This window comes from Hemitrygon akajei, chromosome 25 (assembly GCF_048418815.1).
Source record: "Hemitrygon akajei chromosome 25, sHemAka1.3, whole genome shotgun sequence".
Taxonomy (NCBI): Eukaryota; Metazoa; Chordata; class Chondrichthyes; order Myliobatiformes; family Dasyatidae; genus Hemitrygon; species Hemitrygon akajei.
Genome location: NC_133148.1, coordinates 37,300,067 through 37,326,587, shown reverse-complemented (window position 1 = coordinate 37,326,587; position 26,521 = coordinate 37,300,067). Strand labels below are relative to the sequence as shown.

General features: G+C 46.7%; 1 protein-coding gene across 2 annotated transcripts in view; it reads right to left on the bottom strand.

Annotated features, from left to right (window-relative positions):
- LOC140716525 (RNA-binding protein Nova-1-like) overlaps nt 1-26,521 on the bottom strand; it is a 271,491-nt gene that overhangs the window by 187,051 nt on the left and 57,919 nt on the right. For both annotated transcript variants that reach the window (XM_073029332.1, XM_073029333.1), the window contains exon 2: nt 565-708. In XM_073029332.1, coding sequence (XP_072885433.1) covers nt 565-708 — 144 coding nt within the window. The remainder of the gene's footprint in view (nt 1-564; nt 709-26,521) is intronic.

The following is a 26,521-nucleotide window of genomic DNA, read 5'->3' as shown; positions in this document are numbered from 1 at the left end:
CCAGAGTTGTATTGCACATGCATGCCTCGACAGGAGAATGCACCCTCAAACCTCTCGGAGGGAAGGAGCAGCAACCGAATCTTCACAAGTTTCATATTTACTCCCAGCTGGGGCCACGGGGCAAGCGACTCGTTCAACTGTGCCCGTGCCTCACCGTACTCGCGTGCGGAAGAATAATCTTGAAGAGGGTGAGAGGGTGGGTGGACCGGGTACGCTCCGGTAGGCGGGACAGATGTGGAGACTGCGGACAGATGATTCGGGAGACACTGGGGAAGGATAGAGAATTGGGAATATGGGACAAAGGAGGACGGTGAGTGGTGGGAGTTGGGTAGACAATGAACAAGTCCAGTTCTTCTTAAAGCATGAAACCTTTCCACTTCAAGGCTGAAACTCCTGGACCATAATGAACCATACACCTAGTAGTCAGTGACCACAGCTCCTCCACACCCCTCATCACCTCAAGACAACAAAGCTGCCACAGCAAGCTCTACCCAAACGGCCCTTGGCCTCGACAGATCATTTGCCACCTGAAGCAGCGTGCGCACGCCCGTAAGGGGCATTTACCTGGGTAGAAGTCTTTGGATTTGGAAAGCTTGATGGTGGCGCCCGTCTCCTTCTGCAGCTGGACGATGGTCTGTCCGCCCTTCCCGATTATCGAGCCTGCAGCGTAACTGGGGATCAGAACCTTCAGGAAAAATTCGCCTTCTTCTGCAAAAAACAAAACAGAGAGCCTCACTGTGGTGATGGGACTTTCAAATTTCAACCTCACCCCGCAGGCAGCCACTTCCTGTGGGTCCTTTGCTGCGCGCAGATCGTCAGCCTCTTTTCCAACGTAAACCGGTTTCTTAAAAGCTGCAGCACGCACAAAACGCAGGAGGACCTCAGCAGGTCAGGCAGCATCTACGGAGGGGTAACAGATAGCCAACGCTTCTGGCCCAGACCCTTCACCAGGAACTGACTTAACTTGCCACTTGGCATAATTTACGTATTATTATTATTATTATTATTATTATTATTAAATTATTTATGGTTTTATATTGCTATATCTCTACACTATTCTTGGTTGGTGTGACTAATGAAACCCAATTTCCCTCGGGATCAATAAAGTATGTCTGTCTGTCTGTCTGATTGTCTCGATGTCGCTTAAGTCCTGGTGAAAGGTCTCGACCCAAAATGTTGACAGTTAATTCATCTCCATGGATGTTCTCTGATCTGACAAGATCCTTCATCAGGATTGGAAAGGGAGGAGGCAGAAGCCAGAATGAGTGAGTGGGGGAAGGGGGAGGGGCAAAGGTTGGAAGGTGATGGGTCGATAGGAGGGGGAGGGGCGATAACGTAAGAAGCTGAAAGGCGATAGTTGGAAGACATAAAGGGCGGAAGAGGGAATCCTCCTGGCCTGCTGAGTTCCCTCAACGCATCATTCTCTGCAACTTCCGCGATCTTCAAAGGGATCCCACTCCCACACCCTCCCCTCCCCTCCTTTTCCCACAGCTGTCGCTTCCTCCGCAATTCCTTGTCCGCTCGTCCTTCCTGGCACAAGCGGTCAAATGGTGCACCTGCCCATTCACCTCCCACCTCGCCTCCCCGCCAAAGGTGGAGCTTCCCTGTGGCCAAACATTTTCATTCCCATTCCGTTCTGACAAGAGGGTCCACGGCCTCCGCTTGTGCCAAGGTGAGGCCACCCTCAGGGTGGAGGAGCAACACCTCGTATTATGACGGGGTGGCCTCCAACCTGATCGCATGAACATCGACTGCTCCTTTGGCAGAAAAAAATGTCCATGGATGTTCTCTGATTTGACAAGATCCTCCATCAGGATTGGAAAGGGAGGGGGCAGAAGCCTGAATGAGTGAGTGGGGGAAGAGGGAGGAGCAAAGGTTGGAAGGTGATGAACCAACTTCCCTCTCCCTCTCCTTTTCTTCTGTTCCCCACTCTGGTCTCTGACCTCTTCTCACCTCCCCCTCCTCCTTCCCTTTCTCCTACGGTCCGCTCTCCTCTCCGATCAGATTCCTTCCTCTCCAGCCCTTGACCTTTCGCACCCGTCTGGCTTCACCTCTCACCTTCCAGCCATCCTCCTTCCCTTTTCATTCTGGCACCTCCTCCCCTTCCTCTCCAGTCCTGAAGAAGGGTCTCGGCCCAAAATGTCTGCTAGCCACTCATTTCCATCGATGCTGAGTCCCTCGAGCATTTTGTGCGTTGCTCTGGACTTCCAGCATCGGCAGAGTTTCTCCTGTTTGTAATTTGCTCCTCCAGGCAGTGCTCCAGATTCCAACTACTGCAGGCCCATTTCTCTTGAGTACCCAGTTAATCCCACTCTCTTTCGACGGTTACCTTGAAATACCTGCTGAGTCCCCAACCATCAACTCCGTGCTTGCAACCTCAAGAAATCCCCGTGTTTTCAATACTGATCTTCAACTTCAAATCCTTCCAATCACCCCTAAACCTCTTCACCCTCCTTCAATGCAGGTGGATAATACAAACAGCCAGTGAGCAGCTGACGGCCGGGTGAGAGACGCAGCCGGCTGTGGAGATGTAAAGGCACGAGGCTGGGGGGCGGCATCAACTTGTTAGACCCAATAGCCTTCCCCTGTGATTAATTAAACTCAACCCATCTAATCGTTTTTTCCAATTAAATCTCAGGTCCAAATGTTTTCTACATTTACAGGGATGCCTCGAAAAGGCAGCATCCATCATTAAGAAAGCCCTCTTCTCATTGCTACCATCAGGAGGTACAGGAGCCTGGAGGCACACACTCAACGATTTCTGAATTGACATTGAACATATGAACACTACCTCGCTACTTTTTTAAAAAAAATTTAATTTATGGATTACTTAAGTCAACTATTTTACATATCTATTTATATTTTTTCCTATTATTACGCATTTTTACACGACATATGCCAGCGATAATAAACCTATCTCTGATTCTGAAGAGTTACGTCTGAAGAGGCCCTTCTGGCACCTCGATCAGCACTGCCCAGCAGGTTTAACCCTCGCCTAACCACGGGACGGTTTACAAAGACCAGTTAACCTTAGACCGTGGGGGGAAACCTGAGCACCCGAAGGAAACCCACATGGTCACAGGTAGAAGACACAAACGCAGCGGCGGGAATTGAACCCCGGTCGCCGGTACCGTAAACCGTCCTGCTAACCACTACGCCACCGTCCATTCCGTTTTTAAAAATGCTTTTGTGAAGCAGGATTTTAAAATGGAGTTGATTTAAAAAACACCATTTATATCGTTCACTAACTTTGTTCACCCAGTTCCCTTAAGAAACTTCTGTTAAACTTGCTTCCAATATCCTTGAGGGGAAATACTGTGATTACAGTTTGCTGACAGATTAACAAAAATGCACTTCATTATCTCAGTATTTGCTTGCCAAATCACCTTAGATCCTTTTCTAACCCCTGGAAATAATACCTCCTGATTATCTCCATGGAATGTCATTTTCCTTTCAAGACTCGCTCTGGTCCAAGTCTCGCAACCCTGGGACAATTCCAATGAGTTTCCTCTTTCCAATGCATTGACATCCTTCCTGCTCTGAAGGTTGGAAATGGACCCAATTCCCATGTTTTTCTACGTTCCTCCTTCCAGGAGGTGTGGCAGGGACAGCGTGCATCGCCTATCCCTGAGACGGGAATGGCTTGCTGTGCAATTCAGACTGCGGAGTGACAAGTCGGCTAGATTCTCTGATCCAGGTAGGACTTCAGAACAATCTGATTGCTTCATGGTTAAATATGCAGAGAACGCTCGAAGAACTCTGCAAGCCAGTCAGCTTCTATTAAGGCGAATGAAGAATCAATGTCAACAGAAAACTACAGCTCGAGGAGGAGCTTAGGAGGGTAAATGGCGCCTAACGGCAACTCCTTTGCTTACATCTTCAGCTCCATTTCCATCTTTAATATCTCTGCTTTCCCCTTTCAGGGTTCTTTTGAAGACCCTGACCTGGAGTTACACGCTGACTTCAGTTCCTTGCGGGAATGGGACCCGCTCCCGGGGTCTTACAACCGGCCGTTATTCAGCACGCTAAGGGCGTGGCCTAAGGGCTCAGCTCGCCTTTGGAGGGCTGAGATTTCATCGCTCTGGATACAGGCAGATCGAAGGTCGGTGTCTGGGCAGACCGGTGTGGCGTGGGAGCCGGAAGATCTTCGGCTGTGTGCCTGAAGACCTGAGATCTTTCAGCAGAGAGCTCAGGAAAAAGTGACGCAATGGCCTTTTAACATCGTAGACCAGCGAGTTGTTTGTTATGCCTCCCTTCTCGCTGTGGAACGGAGACATTTCTTTCTCTCTATTAGGGAGAGAGAGAGCCTGCGGTAGGTCGAATACCGGGTGAAACGCCAAGACTTTGGGGTACGGCAAGTTTGTGTCTTTGCTGTTGCTTGGCTCACGTTTGAGTGCTCGGTGGCGGGTGCCGATGCTTTTCTTTGCCGGCGGGGGGAGGGGGGATTGTTGCTTGCTGCCGCTTACACGCGGGAGGGAGGGGAGCTGGAGGGGGTACTTTGGGGTTCTAACATTTAACTGTCATTCACTCGTGGGTGTTTGCACAGAGAAAGCATCTCAGGATGTGTATTGCAAATGTTTCTCTGACATTAAATGTACCTTCGAAACTGGGCCTTCGGCCCATCTAGAGCATACTGAACCATTCAGCGCACTCAAAGTGCCGCAGGAGATCAGTGGGCCAGGCAGCATCTAGTTGACGCTTTGGGCGGAAACACTTCATCGGGACTGGAAAAAGAGATGAGAAGTCAGAATAAGAAGATGTGGGGAGGGGAGGAAGAAGAGTAAGGTGGCAGGTGATAGGTGAAACCGGGAGTGGAGGAGGGGTGAAGTAAAGAGCTGGGAAATCGATTGGTGAAAGAGATAAAGGGCTGGAGAAGGGGGAGTCTGATAGGAGAGGACTAAAGGCCATGGAAGAAAGGGAAGTGGAAGGGGCACGAGAGGGAGGTGTTGGGCAGGCAAGGAGATAAGGTGAGAGAGGGAAATCGGAACGGGGAATGGTGAAGAAGAGGGGAGGGGCAATTACCGGAGGTTCGAAAAATCGATATTCATACCATCAGGCTGGAGGCTACCCAGACACAATATAAAGTGTTGCTCCTCCAACCTGAGTGTGGCCTCATCACGGCAGTAGGGGAGGCCGTGGACTGGGATGTCGGAATGGGAACGGGAAGCAGAATTGAAATGGGTGGCTGTGGTGAGCTCCCACTTTTTCTGGCAGATGGTGTGTAGGTGCTGGGCGAAGCAGTCTCCCAACTTACCGATATACAGGAGGCCACACTGGGAGCACTGTATAAAGTAAATGACCCCAACAGGCTCACAGGTGAAGTGTCGCCTCACCTGGAAGAACTGCTAAAAATATTTTTTAAAGCTCTAGTTCCAATTTACATTCTACATTCAATGGAGAGAACCGAGCTCGTGTTTCACGGTTATTCATCTAGGCCTCTTGTAACTTAACCACTATTCCACCTAATATAGATCAGGAACCTTTTCCCCTCTTCCTCAGGCAGGAGCTATCTCAATATCTCCACATCCTTCTGAGGTATCGCAAGAGACTGCTCACCCAGACGGACCTCTGTAGGCTCCGTAGGCCTGTGTAATCAAGACAATACAGGTAGGCCGAGGCAGCCTTCTAATAACAAACCATGAATTTAAATCCCAACGATGCGAGTTTAATTAAAACCAACGTCCCAAGAGTTTGGAGGAACCCTGAGGTCAGAAAGCATCTGTGGAGGATAAGCAGTCAGTCGATATTTCGGGTTCCGACGAAGTGGGTCAACCCACAGCACTAACTGCAACAACACCCACAAAGAGGCCGAGGAAAATCAGCCAGTCGGGCGGGATCCGTGGAAGGGAGAGAACAGTTGATGTCTTGCCCCGAGTTCCTTCTCAGTCCTGCTCCAGATTTCCGGCATCTGCGGGATCTCGTGTCTACGAAACGTCGATCGTTACTTCCCTTCAGCAGATGCGGGCCGACACGTTGAGTTCCTCCAGCAGATTGTCTGTTGCTCCAGTACCTGGAGTCTCTTGAACCTTCAGCCAACAAATGCCAGATAACTTTAACAAAATGTTTTGCAGACGAGACCACCAAGAGGACCGTGCCGTTGGGTGTGGAGGCTTACGTGCCTCAGTGACCTGGAGGGCTATGTTGATTGGAGTCAGGGCTTCATGCTTTTGTAGGGTCACCCATGTCAAACAGGTTGGAGGGTAAGAGTGGTCCACCGGTCCTCCAGGTTCGGGGGTTCGGCTCAGGGATAACCGCCCTGACTGGTCAGACAAAACTTTGACAGAAACAGCAGTGAAGAGCCCTTCGCATCTGAGTGCCACAGTATTCCTGAGTCCCTACCTGGGACTTGCACGATTGACAGCAGTGAACACTGAGAGGAAGCCAGGGATGGAGGCCCCTCATTGCTGCCCTAAACACCAACGGCATAATGGGTAGTAAGTAAATTTCAGACGAGATAGACAGAATAGTGGAAAACTAACAGGCATATAGTCAGAAACAGAAAAAAAAACCATTCAGCCCACAAAATCGATGCTATCAGGCACCCATTTCTCTACTTCCTGTTTGTTTCTGTCCACCTTCCCGTCTACTCTCCCCAGATTCTGTCACTTACCTACGCACCAGGGGGCAACTTGGTGCCCTCTTTGGAATTTTGGAAGAAACTGGAGCTTCTAAGAGAAGCCCCTGCAGTTACAGAGAGAGCATGCAAACTCCACACAGACTGCACCCCAGCTCAGGATCGAACCTGGATCACCAGCGCTGTAAGACAGAAGTTTTACCTCCTGTGCCACGGTTCCCATTAATAATTACAGTGGATTCTGACTCACTGGGCCCTCAGTTAGTTAGTGCACCCACTAATTTGGGCTAACTGTTGACGAACAGATACTAATTGGGGAAAATAGCCGGGATCCACTTCGCTTATTTGGGACACTCTGCCGCTGAATTGGGACAGGAGACTGCTGCCGAGCAGATTCTAACTCGTCGTGTACACTTGTATGGCTGTGAGACACTACACAGTGCGCAGAGCCAACTACTTTTAAATAGCATCACACGTCTGTGTTCAAAAAGCAGTGATTTTTGTCGCTGATTGCTGGTGGGAAATAAGCAGTAAGACAATTCAGAACCGTTCTGCTCGGTGCGGTTTCAAATATTCAGTTTTGGAGATGCCACAAACAGCCACTAGACATTGCGGAGTGAACAGTGTTTAAAATGGCTCTGCGCACAAAATGCTGGAGGATCTCAGTAGGCCAGGCAGCCTCAGTGGAAAAGATTAAGCATCAACATCAAAACTCTAGTTAGGCCACACTTGGAGTACTGTGTCCAGTTCTGGTCGCCTCACTATAGGAAGGATACGGAAGCATTGGAAAGGGTACAGAGGAGATTTACCAGGATGCTGCCTGGTTTAGAGAGTATGGATTATGATCAGAGATTAAGGGAGCAAGGGCTTTACTCTTTGGAGAGAAGGAGGGTGAGAGGAGACATGATAGAGGTGTACAAGATATTAAGAGGAATAGACAGAGTGGACAGCCAGTGCCTCTTCCTCAGGGCACCACTGCTCAGTACAAGAGGACATGGCTTTAAGGTAAGGGAAGGGAAGTTCAAGGGGGATATTAGAGGAAGGTTTTTCACTCAGAGAGAGGTTGGTGTGTGAAATGCACTGCCTGAGTCAGTGGTGGAGGCAGATACACTAGTGAAGTTTAAGAGACTACTAGATAGGTATATGGAGGAATTTAAGGTGGGGGGTTATATGGGAGGCAGGGTTTGAAGGTCGGCACAACATTGTGGGCTGAAGGGCCTGTAATGTGCTGTACTATTCTATGTTCTAACATTTTGGAAGAAACTGGAGCTTCCAAGAGAAGCCCTTGTAGTTACAGAGAGAGCATGCAAACACCTCTGGAGGTGTTGGGCCGGGACCCTTCATCAGGACTTGGCCGGAAATGTCGACTGTTCGCTCTTTTCCATAGATGCTGCCTGGCCATGTTGTGTGTGTGTGTGTGTGTGTGTGTGTGTGTGTGTGTGTGTGTGTGTGTGTGTGTGTGTGTGTGTGTGTGTGTGTGTGTGTGTGTGTGTGTGTGTGTGTGTGTGTGTGTGTGTGTGTGTGTGTGTGTGTGTGTGTGTGAATTTGATTCCTGCATCTGCAGATTTTCTCTTGTTTGAGCTTTTAAAATAGTGTCAGTTGCGTGTGCATCTGTTATGTTATCCACGTGGGCTAACATAGGCCGATTCAAAACGCCATCGGTTTTGATCTTTTTTTTAACTTTATTCAGGAAGACAATGAAGGCAGTCCATTTTCTGTACGTTTCCTTCACTGATTTGGTTCATTTTCAGTCAGTCAAAAGAACACAGCAGTGATGAATTTTTCTATCAATAACTATTAGGAGCTAATACTCAGATTTACAATACTGTACTAGTATTGGTAGTATTCTAATTGTTTCTGTATTTCATTTAAATGCATAATTTCTTATTCAGTTAAATGCCATTGTTATGCTTTTTTTTAAAAAAAAGTTACTTTTATGAAACTTCAGTTAATTGGGCCAAAATGTGCTGGTCTTGATTAACCAGAATCCACCGTACAGCGATTTTCCAAAAGTCACATATTTTTCTTAAATGCATAAAAGCTTCTTTTTCAAATTTCTATTTCAAAAACATGTAAATCAGGTCCATTTTACTTCAGTAATCTAGGATTTTTTTTTAAAATGGAGAGTTAAATGAGCTTTACTTGTCAATAGAAATCTGTCATTTGCGCCAACAACCAACACAGTCTGAGGTTGCGCTTGGGGGCAGCCCGCGAGTGTCACCCACGCTTCTGGCCCCAACAGGGCATGCCCAGAACTTACTCAGCCTAACCTGTACGTATTCGGAACGTCGGAGGAAACCCACTCCAAGAGGGCAAACAGGATCGAATTGAACCCTGCTCACTGGCGCCGCGGAGTATCGCGCTCACCGCTGCGCTCCCGCCTCAATTCGCATCCCACAATGCTCTGCATCCCTTGCTCTGGCCGAAGGATGCGATTGGCCGAGTTTCTGGTATCTGCAGCAGAAACGGGCAAGCTTGGTGCCTGGGATTGGCTGGGGCAGAGGTACACAGGACATGGAATGGTACAGCCCAGTGCACGCCCTTCAGACGACGGCGCTGCGCCAACCTTTTAAACCGCTCCGCGGGTTAGGTGCAGTAAGCTGCGGACATGCTAACGTTGGTTTTGGAAGCACGGCGACAGCTGTGGGCCGGCCCCAGCACATCCTCTGCCTGCGGTGGTCGTTGGTGTTCTAACGTACGCGCAAAGCTGATCCTTGATCCCCAAGAGCAATCTGAACCTTCTGCCTCACACAGCTCTTCATTTTTCTCCCTTCCATGTGTCTATCTAAAATATCCCTACAGTATCTCCATCTACACAACGGGGATGTGTTCCACGCGCCCACCACACCGTCTAAATAATAAAAAGCTATCCCCCAGCACTCTCCTCCAATCACCTTAACATTACACCCTCTGGCAGTAGTCATTTCCTCCCTGGGACAGGTCACTCATTGGCCACTCTGAGGACCTACAAGTACCTGGGGGGGCAGCTGGACAACAGACTTGAGTGGAGCACCAACGCAGAGGCTGTGTACAAGAAGGGCCAGAGTTGCCCCTATTTCCCGAGGAGATTGAGGTCCATTGGAGTATGCAGGCCTCTCCTTCACATGTTCTACCAGTCTGTTGTTGCCAGTGCAATCTTCTATGCGGTGGTGTGCTGGGGCAATGGCATCAACACGGGTGATGCCAACAGGCTCAATAAACTGATTAGAAAGGCTGGCTCTGTTCTAGGAGTCAAACTGGACACACTGGAGGCTGTGGTAGAACAAAGGACCCTACGGAAAATCCTGGCGATTCTGGACAATGTTTCTCACCCTCTGCATGTCACCTTGGCTGCACAGAGGAGCACTTTCAGTAACAGACTAAGACAACTTCACTGCTCCGAAGAGCGATATATGAGGTTATTCTTACCCTCGGCCATTAGGCTCTACAATGAGTCAACCTATAGCCGGGGAAGTGATGGCCCCCCCCCCCCCCCCACTCCTGTTAGACTGTTTGTGGTAACTTATTTTTATTCTTTCTACTTCTCTTCTAATTTTTGTATATCTGTGCACGCAATGCTACTGTGGCACTGTAATTGCCTTTGGGATCAATAAAGCAGCAATCTATCTATACACCTCTATCACGTCAGCCCTCATCCTCACAGGCAGGAAGCCGGTGGGAGACCCCAGGCACACGTGGGAAAAATTGGAGGGGGCACTCGGAGCTCCCAGAAGCAGTCAGGGGGTGGTCAGAGAGCCAGGGAGCAAGGAGTGCGTGGTGAAGGTGGCTCGACGGTCCACCCATTGCAGGTGAAGCGCACCATCATCATCGCGTACTGTGTCTTATGACCACAATTGCTCTTTTTCTACAGAAATTTTCTATAGAAATTTTTCTACAGAAGTGGTTTGCCATTGCCTTCTTCTGGGCAGTGTCTTTACAAGACGGGTGACTCCAGCCATTATCAATGCTCTTCAGAGATTGTCTGCCTGGTGTCAGTGGTCACATAACCAGGACTTGTGATCTGCACTGGCTGCTCATACGACCATCCACCACCTGCTCCCATGGCTTCACGTGACCCTGATCGGGGCTAAGCAGGTGCTACTCCTTGCCCAAGGGTGACTACACTCTCGCGGTGGGAAGGAGCTTAGGTTCTCAATATTTATTACTAATTTATTATTATGTTGCTCATTTTTCTTTTTTCTGTATTCACACAATTTGTTGTCTTTTGTACGTTAGGTGTGTGTCCGTTTCTGTTGCGTGCGGTTCTGCCGTGGGTTTCTTTCCATTCGCAGTGAACGACCGCAGAAGAAATTAATCTCAGGAGAGGTGACATCGATCAAAGATTAAAGTAAATTTGTTATCGAAGTATGTACAGTACTGTGCAAATGTCTTAGGCACTCGTATAGACAGCTCAGATTGCTACGACTTTTGCGCGGTTCTGTATTTGTCAGCGTGGAGCGAGGAGCGAGTTTGTAAATCTGGCGGGAGCAAAGGATGTTGGGAAGGGTGTGAGACTGGCGGCAGAGGAGGAGTGTCAGGGGCAGGGGTGGTGACACGGGTGCAGACACACCCAGCCCTGAAACACCAGACAAGGGCATTTATTGATTATTACAGAACACCTCTCTGACGTTTCCCTCTCCCTTTCCCTCTCCCCAACCATGATTCCCTGCCCCCTTCTATCTCTCAGTCCACAATAGAGACCCAGATCAGAATCAGGATTATCATCACTCACGTCAGGATATTTGTTTTTATTTTGTAGCAGCAGTACAGTGCCATACATAAAATTACTGTGCAAAAGTCTTAAGAGATAGATAATATTTTATATATGTATGTGCCTAAGAAATTTGCATAGTGCTGTTTATACAACCCTGAGATTCATATATGTACTTTTTTATTTTCAATCTTTTTTTATTGATTTAAAAAATAAGGATAAATACAAATCAGAGGAGAAGTTATCTCAAATACATATTTCAACAAAGAAAGAATATACACTGTCAAAATCATGAATAGTAAATATTGAGCTAATAATATAAAAAAGAACCACGGCTCCTCTTAACAATTCATAGAAAAAAAAGACTCAATTTCTACTATTGAGAAAGAAAAATACCTCCACTAAACTAACCTAACATAATAAAAGGAGGACTGGGCAGTCAATTTTGAGGATATAATTACAAAAAAAAAAGGGAAAAATCCTTCTGGTCAAATCTGAAACTTCGCAGAGAAGAAAAAAAATTACCTAACAAAGTAAAAACAAAAGAAAAATTACATCATACGAAAATATCGAATGAAAGGTCGCCAGGTTCGCTCAAATTTAAAAGATCTATCAAACGTCCGACTTCTAATTTTCTCCAAGTTTAAACATGACATAATGGAGGAGAGCCAAAAAAAACAGTAGTTGGATTGGGATAGATGTAATGCTGAGGTGGCTACCTTAACTCATATGTTTTGGTCTTGTATAAAGTTAAATAACTTTTAGAGAGATGTGTTTAGAACGTTATCAAAAGTTATAGGTTTGGACCTACAACCTAATTCACTTGCAGCAATCTTTTCGATTACTCCAAAGGAAGTAGGAAATGTTCCTGCTTCCACTCAACGTATGATAGTTTTTTCAACTTTATTGGCTAGGAGAGCTATTTTGTTGTATTGGGATTCATACGTGCACTTTGATAATAAATTTACTTTGAACGGTTTCTGAGAGGCAGCCTCAAGATTTTTAGGGTGTTGCGGGACACATAATGGCTGCCGCACCTTTAACAGCGATCACAGACCTGAAAGAAGACTTATTTGGCTGAAAAGCGGCACCTGAGGTGGCGAAAGGGGCTCGAGAATGGCAAGCCTCTGCTTTCAGCAGCAGGAAGACCATTTCACTGTTTACAACGGTTAGCTTACAGACAATGACAGCACTATTCAGAAAACTACAAATCAGCTTCCTGCAAAAAAAAAACCATAACAAGTCACACTCATGGCTTCCTTTCACACATCGAACTGTCCAAGAATACATTCACGCTCCCTCTGCATTTTTCGCTGCGTCCAGTTGAGGTGAAGCTCAAGGGAGACCCTTGCCGAGTTCTGCCAAGCCTTGTGGTCTGGGTTCATTTCCCGTTGCTGTCTGTAAAGAATTTGTATGCTCCCCTAATGACTGCGTGGGTCTCTCCAAAAGACGTACGGGTCAGGGTTAGTAAATTGTGGGCATGCTATGTTGGCGCTGGAAGCTCAGCAACACTCGCAGACTGCCCCCCCACCACCCACCGCATCCCTGCTCGTTAACGCAACCGACGCACAGTATCTTTCGATGTATGTGTGACAAATGAAGCTAGTCTTTAAAAGCCCCTAAGTTTTAAAAATTTGGGTGAGTAGATTATAAGACGTTGCCTTGGCTCTTGTGACCTATTCAGGTTTTGAGCTGTGCACTGCTCCATTAGGTGGTAAACACGAGGAAATCTGCAGATGCTGGAAATTCAAGCAACACACACAAAATGCTGGTGGAACGCAGCAGGCCAGGCAGCACCTATAGGAAGAAGCACTGAGACCCAAAACGTCAACTGCGCTCCTCCCTATAGATGCTGCCTGGCCTGCGGTATTCCACCAGCATTTTGTGTGTGCTCCATTAGGTGGTACTTCTGTTTCACAGTTACAGTTGTGTATTTAATTTATCTGTAATATTTGAGTCGTATATTGTAAATATATTGTTCGATTAAGTATTACTTGTTGTTTACATAATTCATCATCAGTTAATACGTAAAAGTATGTGAATGGCATACGTTATCATGCCACCAGGCCATCTGCATGCATTTTGCAGAAGTAAAAATGAAACTAGAGTATTCCGGGCTCTGTGTATTTCTTTCGATTAGCTTTGTTTTGGAGTTATTAAACATAGCAGAGGTGATGAGGAAGTCTTAAATGAACCCAAGGTGACTACCTATCTGTACAGGCGCTGATTCACGTTCAAACTTTCTAAAAATGCAGCACTTTTTTTTACTTTGCGAGAGGAGAGAAATGGGCGAGAGTAAAGAAAGGGCAATAAACAGACAGTTCATAGTGAGTACCAGGTGATAAGAATAACAAACTGGCTGGCTATGTGGGAAAGATAGATGTGTTCGATTGCACAAGGGATAATTGGTTGATATATTCTGAGCAAATTGAACAATATTATGAAGCAAATGGAATAGCCAATGAGAAGTGAGTACCAGTTTTGTTAGGTGTTATCAGTGGGAAGGCCTACAGTTTGCTTAGAAGCTTGACTGCTCCAAGAACACTTGCCAAAATGAAGCTTGCTGATGCCGTGAAAGTAATACTGGAACATTTAGAACCAAAACTATTGTTGATTGCAGAATACTTTGTTTCATAAGCAGAATCAAAAGGAAATGGAATCTATTTCATTTAATGTGGCTGCATTGAAGAAATTGTCTGAGTATTGCCAGTTGAGTAATGGGCTTAATGATACACTGAGAGATCGTTTAGACCATAAGACAAAGGAGCAGAAGTCGGCCATTTGGCCCATCAAGTCTGCTCCACCATTTTATCATGAGCTGATGCATTCTCCCATTTAGTCCCACTCCCCCGCCTTCTCACCATAACCTTTGATGCTCTAGCTACCTATCAATCTCTGCCTTAAATACACCCAATGACTTAGCCTCCACTGCCGCCCTTGGCAACAAATTCCACAGATTCACCACCCTCTGGCTAAAAAAATTACTTTGCATCTCTGTTCTGAATGGGCGCCCTTCAATCCTTAAGTCATGCCCTCTCGTACTAGACTTACCCACCATGGGAAACAACTTTGCCACATCCACTCTGTCCATGCCTTTCAACATTCAAAATGTTTCTATGAGGTCCCCCCCTCATTCTTGTAAACTCCAAGGAGTACAGTCCAGGAGCGGTCAAACGTTCCTCATATGTTAATCCTCTCATTCCCGGAAGCATTCTAGTGAATCTTCTCTGAACCCTCTCCAATGTCAGCACATCCTTTCTTAAATAAGGAGCCCAAAACTGCACACAGTTTAGTTTGTGGAATCTTTCAAAAGCAGCTCCTAACTGAAGCACAACTCGTATTTAAAAGAGCAGTTGAAACTGCTGTATCGATGGAAACAGCAACCAGAGACACAAAGTGAATTACAGTCAGGAATGAAAGTGAGCATGAACAAAATTGCAATGTCTAAACAGAAGCCTGCCTCACCTAATAAATTGTGCTACTGTTATGACATGGATTCACACACACCAGACCAATGCAGGTTAAAGGCAAAATTTGCAGAAAATGCAACAAAGTAGGACACATATAAAAGAGCAAGTTGTGCAAAGAGAAATAAATGAACTGGATAAGGAAGAGAAAAAGATAGAAAGTCAATTTTCATTTTCCAAAATAATCTGCATGCTGTTGATGAAAAATCTGATAATGATGAGAGTGACACAGGACTGAAAAGCCTTAGGAGTTGCCTATGAAAACTAACAATAAAAAAGCAACGTGGCTCACACTGGTAAACTAATTAAAATGAAATTGGACACTGGCTCAGTTGTTTCAGTCATTCTACAAAATGAGTTTAAATGGCATTTCAAAGATACTGAACCAAAGTTGGATTTCTTCAGGCTAAGAACTCATACTGGAGAAAAGATAACTCCAGTGGGAATGGCATTTGTAAGTGAAATACAACCCACATTGTATGTGGTGAAAATAGGAGGACCAAGAGTGACTGAAACAATTTAATTGGAGATGTATCGATCATTTACCACATCCCCTCAACTGAAAGCAAATTAAGAAAGGTACTGGAGGATGCCACAGCAATGTTCAAGGATGGTATTGGACAACTTAACCGCATCGAAAGTAAAATAGTGTTAAATCAAAACCCTACACCCAAGTTTTCCGGAGCCTGCCTTGTTCCTTATACCATCAATAATTAAGGAGCCAGTGAGCCAGATTGCATGAAATCTGAAGGAATTCTTTCCAAAGTTGAGTGGACAACTTTGGGCAACACCAACGGTCCCAGTAGCCAAGAAGAATGGGTCTGTCAGGACCTGTGGTGATTTTAGGGTCACCATCCCGCTAGTACGGAAAGTAGATCAGTGCCCTCTGCCCAGGATAGAGGACATCTTTACAAACCCCTCCCAGGAGAAAAGCACTTCAGCAAAGTGGACTAAGCCGAGGCCTATCTACAGATGGAGATGGAAGAGTCTAAAGTGTTTCTCACCACAAACACTCACTATTATAGGCTTATTTTCAGAGTAGCGTCTGCACCTGCACTCTGGCTGAAAGCTATGGACCAGATACTACAAGGCTGTCCAGGCACTCAGTGTTACCTGGCTGACATCTTTGTTACCAGTGAGGATGATAAGAAGCATCTCCAAAATGTCATGACAGTGTTAAAAAGATTAGAAGATTATGGGCTCAGTGTGAATTCTTTAAACTAAACATCACTTATTGTGGTCACACCATTGCCAGGCAAGAATTACACGAGTGAGCTGAGAATATTTAACCAGAGGTGGATGCTTCAAAGCCAAAGGACATGTCACAGATGTAGCCCTTTTAAGAATTTGTGTTCCACCCCTTGAATTCATTACTACATACAGATCAGGAAGAAATGGCAATGGACAAAACAGTGGGAGGTGGCTTTCCACAAGGCAAAGGAACTGGTGACGTCAGACTCTGTTCTCACACATTATGATTCACATCGTCCAGTGAAGCTTGTCTGTGGCGCCTCGGCTTATGGTCCAGGTGCAGACATGTCACACATTACGCGAGATGGAAGTGACCACCCCATAGACTGTGCATCACATTCCCTTACCGTTGCAGAGAAGAATTATGCGCAGATTGACAGAGTGGCCTCGATTCTGGTTTGGGGTGTAGAATGTTGCAACCAGTACTTGTACGGGAAAGAGTTTACCCTCATTACTGATTATCAACCACTAATGTCCACTTTCAACCCACAGAAGGGCGTTCCACTCACAGCAGCAGAGATGGGCTTTGTTTCTTGGAGGACACAATTACAAGATCAAATTCCAGGGGACAACTAGTCATGGAAATGCTGATGGGTTCTCCCGTTTACCCTTGGAAAGGGAAATTCCGGAAAAATTTACAAAAGAGGACACTCCTGTTGATGTATTCTCCCTAGTACGAATTGAATTACGACAGAGATGACCCAAAGCAAAACCAGAAAAGACCACACACTGTCTCAGGTCTACATGGCAACCCAAAGTGGTTGGAATGTGCAGCAGAAACTCCAGTTCTCCTGTTTTTACCAGCACTGGGATGAACTTGCCCTTGGGGGGGGGGGGGGGGGGTTTCCCTTAGGTGGAGATTGATTGTCCCGTCCAAGTTGAGAGCTGAAGTGTTGGAGGAGCTGCGTATCAGCCACCTTGGCATGGTCAGAATGAACGTGTAGCCTCGAAGCTTTGTCTGGTGGCCTGGGATTGATCAGCAGATTGAACAGCTTGCCATGCACCGTTCGGGATGCCAGCACGTCCAGAAGATGCCAAGAGCGACGCCTCTCCAACCCCAGGAGGAGCCTGCATTGGATCCTTCGTCGATTTCGATTTTGGGCACAAATTTCTTGGCAGCAGTGGATGCAGATATGAAGTGGCCAGAAGTGTTCCCAATGGCCTCCGCTACTCGGGCACTGTTGACGTGTTGCGAAGCCGCTTCTCAAGAACTGGTGTTCCAGAACACTTAGTCAGTGATAATGGACCACAGTTTGGGGTGGAACTGTTTCAGCCATTCTTGAAAATAAATGGAATCAGACATATTACATCTGAGCAATGCACCACCAGCTACAAGCGACTTGGCAGAAAGGCTTGTCCAGACTCCAAAGAACACACAGCGATCAATGGCAGCAGAACACACTACTGTAATATTGACTCAGAAGCTTGCCAACTTCTTCCTTCAATGCAACACACTCCACGCCCAACAACTCAACAGCTGTGCGATTCCTTTGCATTCACGCTGGGATTTCCTCAGACCCAACCTCAGAAAGGGTTTGCAGGGCAAATTGAAGGCTTCCCAAGCAAGGAGGTTCAACATTTCACTCTTAGACAAGCAGAAAAGTCAAGTCACTTTTATTGTCATTTCGACCACAACTGCGATGTGCAGTACATAGTAAAAATGAGACAACGTTTTTCAGGACCATGGTGTTACATGACACAGTACAAAAACTAGACTGAACTACGTAAAAAACACCGAAACAAAAACTACACTAGACTACAGACCTACCCAGGACTGCATAAAGTGCACAAAACAGTGCAGGCATTACAATAAATAATAAACAGGACAATAAGCACAGTAGAGGTCAGTAAGTTGGTGTTAGTCCAGGCTCTGGGTATTGAGGAGTCTGATAGCTTGGGGGGAAGAAAGTGTTACATAGTCTGGTCGTGAGAGCCCGAATGCTTTGGTGCCTTTTCCCAGACGGCAGGAGGGAGAAGAGTTTGTATGAGGGGGTGCGTGGGGTCCTTCATAATGCTGTTTGCTTTGCGGGTGCAGCGTGAAGTGTAAATGTCCGTAATGGTGGTAAGAGAGACCCCGATAATCTCCTCAGCTGACCTCACTATCCACTGCAAGGTCTTGCGATCTGAGATGGTGCAATCTCCGAACCAGGCAGTGATGCAGCTGCTCAGGATGCTCTCAATACAACCCCTGTAGAATGTGATGAGGATGGGGAAGTGGGAGATGGACTTTCCTCAGCCTTTGCAGAAAGTAGAGACGCTGCTGGGCTTTCCTTGCTATGGAGCTGGTGTTTAGGGACCAGAGATGATCAAAAGTAGACACTTGGAAGGAGCACGGACAGAACTGGACCACTCTCGACACAGAGGAGGTTGTGTCTGACATCGTCCAGAGACGACATTAGCTAAAGAGAGCAATGTCAACTGTTACAGAAGAACAAAGACTGTTTGGATGGGAAATGGCTTCTACCCCCACACCGTGAAACTCCCAAACTCCCTGTCACCACCCAACTCTCATCACCTATGAAGCACCTAAGGCATGATATTGTTTATTTTTTAAACCTGTGTGGTAAATGTACTTTATTTGTGCAAGTCTGCAGACAAAATGCTGGCGGAACTCAACAGGTCAGGCAGCATCTTCAGAAAAGAGTAAATAGTCGACGTTTCAGGCTGAGACCCTTCAACAGGATTGAGAAGGAAGGGGAAAGGTGGGGGAGGGGGGAGGGGAGGGAGGATGGCTGGAAGGTGATAAGTGAAGCCAGGTGGGTGGGAAAGGTCAAAGGCCGGAGAAGCAATAATCTGGTAGGAGAGGAGATTGGACCATAGGAGAAAAGGAAGGGGGGGGGGACCCGGGGGGGGGGGGGGGAGGTAACAGGCAGGTGAGAAGTGAAAGGCCAGAATGGGAATAGGAATGAGAGTGGGATGGTGGATTTTCCCTGAGGGTTAGAGGCTACCCAGATGTTGCGCCTCCACCCTGAGGGTGGCCTCATCTTGGTGCAAGAAAATGTCATGAATCAACATGTTGGAAAGGGAACGGGAATGGGAATTAAAATGTTTGGCCATCAGAAAGTCCCGTCTGTGGCAGATGGTGTGGAGGTGCATGGCATTCCTCTTCTCTTCTCCTGCCCTTTGACCTTCCTCACCCACCTCGCTTCACCTATGACCTTCCGGCTAGCCGCTTTCCCCTCCCCCCGCCTTTTTAGTCTAGCATCTTCCCCATTCCTCCTCAGTCCCGATGAAGGGTCTCAGCCTGAAATGTCGACTGTTTACACTTTCCATAGATGTAGCCTGACCTGCTGAGTTCCTCCAGTGTTCTATGAGTTTATTAGTTGTAATATTATGCGTTGCGTCTGAGTGCTCCATTATTCAGTCATGGCTGATCCTTTTCCCCCTCCTCAACCCCATTTCCCAGCATTCTCCCCGTAACCTTTGATGCCACATCCAATCAAGAACCTATCAAGCTCTGCCTTAAATACACCCAACAACCTGGCCTCTACAACTATCTGTGGTAATAAAATTCACCACCCTCTGGCTAAAAGAAATTTCTCAGCATCTCTGTTTTAAATGGGTGTCCCTCAATCCTAAGGCTGTGCCCGCTTATCCTAAACTCTCCCTCCATGGGAAACATCCTTTCCACATCTAATCTGTCTAGGCCTTTCAACATTCCAAAGGTTTCAATGAGATTCCCCCCTCATCCTTCTAAATTCCAACGAGTACAGACACAGAGCTATCAAATGTTCCTTGTATGATAACCCTTTCATTCCTGGAATCATCCTTGTGAACCTCCTCTGGACCCTCTCCAATGCCAGCACAACTTTTCTAAGATGAGGAGCCCAAAACTGTCCACAATACTCAAGGTGAGGCCTCACCAGTGCCTTATAAAGCTTCAGCATCACATCCCTGCTCTTGTATTCTAGACCTCTTGAAATGAATGCTAACATTGCATTTGCCTTCCTCACCACTGACTCTACCTGTAAGTTGACCTTAGGGTGTTCTGCACAAGGACTTCCAAATCCCTTTGCATCTCAGATTTTTGGATTTTCTTCCCATTTAGAAAATAGTTTGCACATTTATTTCTACTACCAAAGTGCATGACCATACATTTTCCAACATTGTATTTCATTTGCCACTCTCTTGCCCATTCTCCTAATCTGTCCCAAGTCCTTCTGCAACCTTCCTGTTTCCTCAACACTACCTGCCCCTCCACCAATCTTCATATCATCTGCAAACTTGGCAACAAAGCCATCTACTCCATCAATTGTTCATTTACAGCATAAAAAGAAGTGGGCCCAACACTGACCTCTGTAGAACACCACTAGTCACTGGCAGCCAACCAGACAAGGATCCTTTTATTCTCACTTCCTGCCTCCTACCAATCAGCCAATGCTCTAACCATGTCAGTAACTTTCCTGTAATACCATTGGCTCTTAACCTGGTAAGCAGCCACAGGTGTGGCATCTTGTCAAAGGCCTTCTGAAAATCCAAATATACAACATCCACTGCATCTCCTTTATCTATCCTCGTAATCTTCTCAAAGAATTCCTACAGGTTCGTCAGGCAGATTTTCCCTTAAGGAAACCATGCTGACTTTGTCCTACCTTGTCCTATGTCACCCAGTGCTCTATAGCTTCATCCTTATTAACTGACTCCAACATCTTCCCAACCACTGACGTAGTGCTAACTGGTTTATAGTTTCCTTTCTGCTGCCTACCTCCCTCCTTAAAGAGTGGAGTGACATCTACAGTTTTCCTGTCCTCTGGCACCATGCCAAAGTCCAATGAGTTTTTTTTGACAGATCATTACAAATGCCTTCACAATCTCTAATGCTGCCTCTTTCAGAACCCTAGGATGCAGTTCATCTGGTCTGGGTGACTTGTGTACCTTTAGGTCTTTCAGCTTTTTGAGCACCTTGTAATAGTAACTGCACTCACTTCTCTTCCTTCACACACTACAACATCAGGCACACTGCTAGTGTCTTCCACAGTGAAGACTGAATACTCATTTAGTTCATCAGCCATCTCCTTGTCCGCCATTATTATTTCTCCAGCCTCATTTTCCAACAGTCCTATATCCACTCTCATCTTTTTTTTTTACATACTTGAAAAAGCTTTTCACAATCCACTTTGATATCATTTGCTAGCTTGCTTTCATATTTCGTCTTTTCCCTCCAAATGATTTTTTCAGTTGCTCTCTGTGAGGTTCTAAAAGCTTCACAACCCTTTGTCTTCACACTTTGTTTTGTTGTATGCCCTCTCTTTTATTAGACTAATTGTGACAGTGGAAAAAGTGTGTATGGAACCGGAGGAGATAGCGGAGGTACTTAATGAATACTTTGCTTCAGTATTCACTATGGAAAAGGATCTTGGCGATTGTAGGGATGACTTACTGTGGACTGAAAAGTTTGAGCATGTAGATATTAAGGAAGAGGATGTGCTGGAGCTTTTGGAAAATATCAAGTTGGATAAGTCACCAGGACTGGACGAGATGTACCCCAGGCAACTGTGGGAGGCGAAGGAGGAAATTGCCGAGCCTCTGGCGATGATCTTTGCATCATCAATGGGGATGGGAGAGGTTCTGGAGGATTGGAGGGTTGCGAATGTTGTTCCCTTATTCAAGAAAGGGAGTAAAGATAGCCCAGGGAATTATAGATCAGTGAGTCTTACTTCAGTGGTTATTAAGCTGATGGAGAAGATCCTGACAGGCAACATTTATGAACATTTGGAGAGGCATAATATGATTAGGAATAGTCAGCATGGTTTTGTCAAGGGTAGGTCGTGCCTTATGAGCCTGATTGAATTTTTTGAGGATGTGACTAAACACATTGATGAAGGTAGAGCAGTAGATGTAGTGTATATGGATTTCAGCAAGGCATTTGATAAGGTACCCCATGCAAGGCTTATTGAGAAAGTAAGGAGGCATGGGATCCAAGGGGACCTTGCTTTGTGGATCCAGAACTGGCTTGCCCACAGAAGGCAAAGAGAGGTTGTAGATGGGTCATATTCTGCATGGAGGCCAGTGACCAGTCCTCAGGGATCTGTTCTGGGACCCCTACTCTTCATGATTTTTATAAATGACCTGAATGTGGAAGTGTAGGGATGTGTTAGTAAATTTGCTGATGACACAAGGGTTGGAGGTGTTGTGGATAGTGTGGAGGGCTGTCAGAGGTTACAGCGGGACACTGTTAGGATGCAAAACTAGGCTGAGAAGTGGCAGATGGAGTTCAACCCAGCTAAGTGCGAGGTGGTTCATTTTGGTAGGTCAAATATAATGGCAGAATATAGTAATAATGGTAAGACTCTTGGCAATGTGGAAGATCAGAGGGATCTTGGGGTCTGAGTCCATAGGACATTCAAAGCTTTTGCGCAGGTTGACTCAGTGTTTAAGAAGGAATACGATGCATTAGCCTTCATCAAGGAGATTGGGATTGAGTTTAGGAGCCTAGAGGTAATGTTGCAGCAGTATAGGACCCTGGTCAGACCCCACTTGGAGTACTGTGCTCAGTTCTGGTCACCTCACTACAGGAAGGATGTGGAAACCATAGAAAGGGTGCAGAGGAGATTTACAAGGATGTTGTCTGCCTTATGAGAATAAGTTGAGTGAACTCAGCCTTTTCTCCTTGGAGTGACGGAGGATGAGAGGTGACCTGATGGAGGTGTATAAGATGATGAGAAGCATTGATTGTGTGGATAGTCAGAGGCTTTTTCCCGGGGCTGAAATGGCTAGCATGAGAGGGCACAGTTTTAAGGTGCTTGGAAGTAGTTACAGAGGAGATGTCAGGGGTCAGTTTTTTTTAATGCAAAGAATGGTGGGTGCTTGGAATGGGCTGCCGGTGACGGTGGTGGAGGCGGAAACGATAGGGTCTTTTAAGAGACTCCTGGATGGGTACATGGAGCTTAGAAAAATAGAGGGCTCTGGGTAACCCTAGGTAATTTCTAAGGTATGGACATGTTCGGCACAGCTTTGTGGGCAAAAGGGCCTGTATTGTGCTGTAGGTTTTCTATGTTTCTATGTTTTTTTAATTGGCAATGTGATGCAGGCACCTATCACGTATCAAAATAAAACTTGCACTATAAGTTTCCTTTCCCCCTCTCTACTTGACATCTAGGGAAAGACGGACTACCTGTCCTACCTATACCCATCTTGATTTTGTATGCCTCTGTCAGCCCTGCCCTCAGTCCAGAGAAAATGATCCATCTTTGGCCAATCTCTCTTTATACCTGATACTCTAATCCAGGCAGTATCTTGATGGACTTCCTCCGAGGCCTCCACATCCTTCCTATAACGGGACGGTCAGTAGTGCCACAGTGTTCTGATTGTAGCCTCGCCAAACTGACACGTGGATCAATGATGGTTTGCAAGGTGACGAGGGCCTGGGTGTTAGAGGGTCAAGACAGAGGCAACCCAACACAGGCAACTCGTCGGAAGGGCCTGCCCAAAGGAGAAGAAATCTCTGTCCCCTCTACTCCAAATGGGCGGTGCTCTATTCTGGAATGTCGGACCCCAGTTTGGGACACTTTAGGAAACATGCTCTTCTTGTCCTCCCTATTCATTCCCCTCAGAAACTTCAGTTCATTAGATAATCACTTATTCTTTGTATCTGAGTATTACAAACATCTTCTGCCTCTTTTCTTAAAGAGGGACTTAGAACAGGACCATCAGCCCACAAAACTCATTAAATTATAAAACGTAGGAGCAGACAGGCCATTCAGCCCATTGAGTCTGTTCAGTCAATCCATCATGGCTGATTTATTATCCCCATCAACCCCATTCTCTGCCTTTTTCCTCCCTGTAACCTTTGATGTCCTGACTAATCAAGAACCTTTAAATATACCAGATGACTCAGCCTCCACAGCCATCTGTATCAGCATCAACGGGAAAAAGTGAAGAGTGATATTTTGGTATGGATGGGTTCCTAAGGTTGACATAGCCGGGGTGGGGGGAGGTGGTCGTGGTGATAAGCTCCCACTACCTATAAAGTGCTCCAAATGTCATGCGTCTCTAACAGCCTCTGACACAAGTCCAACTCTTGGCCTTCACGTGTGGCTTAACCACTAGGCCCAGTGGAACTGTTTCTACTGACAAGAGAAGGGGCAAAGGCGGACCACTGACGCCTCAAAACCAGTTGCTTCGGGCAGGTGGGGCTCCACAGCCTTGGAGGGCTGCCCACCTAGGAGAGGGAAAACTCTGATTTTAAACCTCCACTACCTTGAGGTGAGACCCACCCGTGGGAAAGGCTTCGGGAGTAAACCCGGAGGATGAAATCCGGAGCCGGGGTCCCTGAGGCAGTTTGATGTTGTTTACAACTTCTCTCTGGCAACCTCTGCGACGACACTGGTGCCAAGCTGTATTGGTGCTTGCCCTTCCCTTGGACTACATCAGTGACGTGGAGAGGGGGAACCCGCTCCGTGGGCAACAGCCGGTTCTTCAAATCTTCCCACGCAGGCTTGCACCCTGGAGAAGGCACAGCCCACCAGAGGCCCAAACCCATCATCCCCCGGGATCGATGGCTGCCTGCTACTGGTATGGTATGGAAACACCATTACCCTACAAAATGTAGTGGACATAGCCCAGTCCATCATGGGTAAAACCCTCCCTGTCATTGGGGAATGTAACACGAAGGCAAGCAGCATCCATCATCAGGGGCCCCCTCCACCCAGGCCATGCTCTCTTCTCACTGCTGCCATCAGGAAAGAGGTACAGGAGCCTCAGGACTCACACCACCAGGTTCAGGAACAGTAATTACCCCTCAACCATCAGGCTCTTGAACCAAAGAGGATAATTTCACTCAGCTTCACTCACCCTATCACCGAAATGTTCCCACAACCAACGGACTCACTTTCAAGCACTCTTTAACTCATCTTCGCGATATTTGTTCCTATTTATTTATATTTGCATAGCTGGTTGTCTTCTGCACTCTGGTTGATATTTCAATGATCCTGTTATAGTTACTATTCTAGAGACTTGTTAAGTATGCCCACAGGAAACTGAATTTCAGGGTTGTACATGGTGACGTACATGAACTTTGATAATAAAATTTACTTTCAACTTTGATTTGGGCCAAGACTTTTCATCAGGACTGAACAGCTTTGGTCCAAAACATTGACTGCTCATTTTCCTCCACAGGCGCTTCCCAACCCGCTGAGTTCCTCCAGTATTTTGTTTTGTGTTGATACAGACGTTTAGCATTTGTGATATCTCACATTGGGTGGCAGGGTGGAGGTACGTATCTACCAGAGGAGGTGTAAGGTGCTCCTCCATTCCACTAGCCTGCAGGTCACCCTCGGGCAAGGTGTAGCACCTGCTTAGCCCCCGATCAGGGTCACATGAAACCATGGGAGCAGGTGGTGGATGGTCGCATCAGTTGCTAGTGCAAACCACAAGTCCTGGTTATGGGACCACTGACACCAGGCAGACAATCTCTGAAGAGTATTGATAATGACTGGGGTCACCCGTCTTGTAAAGACACTGCCCAGAAGAAGGAATGGCAAACCACTTCTGTAGAAAAATTTGCCAAGATCAATCATGGTCAAGAGGCCATGATCACCCAATGCCATACAGCACGGCACATAATGATGATGTCATACGACACGGCACATAATGATGATGATGAAGAATCCCTCGTGTCTCCGTAGCAGGAGCCAGGTACATTTTGGTGACACTCACTGGGAGATAACACTCCCAGCCTGAAATCTGAAGTAAATGTGCTCTGTGGACTTTGACAGCTTGCGATGCCTTGATTATGGATGTACAAGAGACAAGAGCTGGAACAAAGTGTGTCTGTTTATTCAAGGGCTCTTCACACAGCATCTCTGCCTCACTCAGTGAACAGTCTGTCACATGACATAACCCTTAAAGGGACGAGAGCCCTTAACTCTCAGCATCCCTTGACATTCAGTGGCATCAGCCTCACTGAATCCCTTACTATCAACATCCTGGGCGTCACCGCTGACAGGAAGCTAAATTGGTCTAGCCATATAAACACCCTGGTGACCAGAACAGGTCAAAGGCTGGGAATCCTGTGGCGTGTGACTCACCTCCTGACTCCCCAAAAGCCTGTCCACCATCTACGAGGCTCAGGTCAGGAGTGTAATGGAATACTCGCCCCTCGCTGGGATGAGTGCAGCTCTATCAACACTCAAGAAGCTTAACACCTTCCAGTATGAGGCAGCCCATTCGATTGGTACCCCTTCCGCGAGCATCCAGTCCCTCCGCCATCGACGGACAGTTGCAGCAGTGTGTGCTATCTACAACAACACACCGAAGTTCCTAAGGCAGCACCTCCCAGACCCACGACCACCACCATCTACAAACGCAGAAGGACGAGAACTGCAGATCCCTGGGAACACCAACACTTGGAAATCCCCCTCCAAGTCACTCACCATCCTGACTTGGAAACATGTCATCGTTCCTTCATTGTCGTGGGTCAAAATCATGGAATTCCCCCCCTAACAGCACTGTGGGTGCACCTACACCCCAGGGACTGCAGCGGTTCAAGAAGGCAGCTCACCACCACCTTCTCAAGGGCATCTAGGGATGGGCAATAAA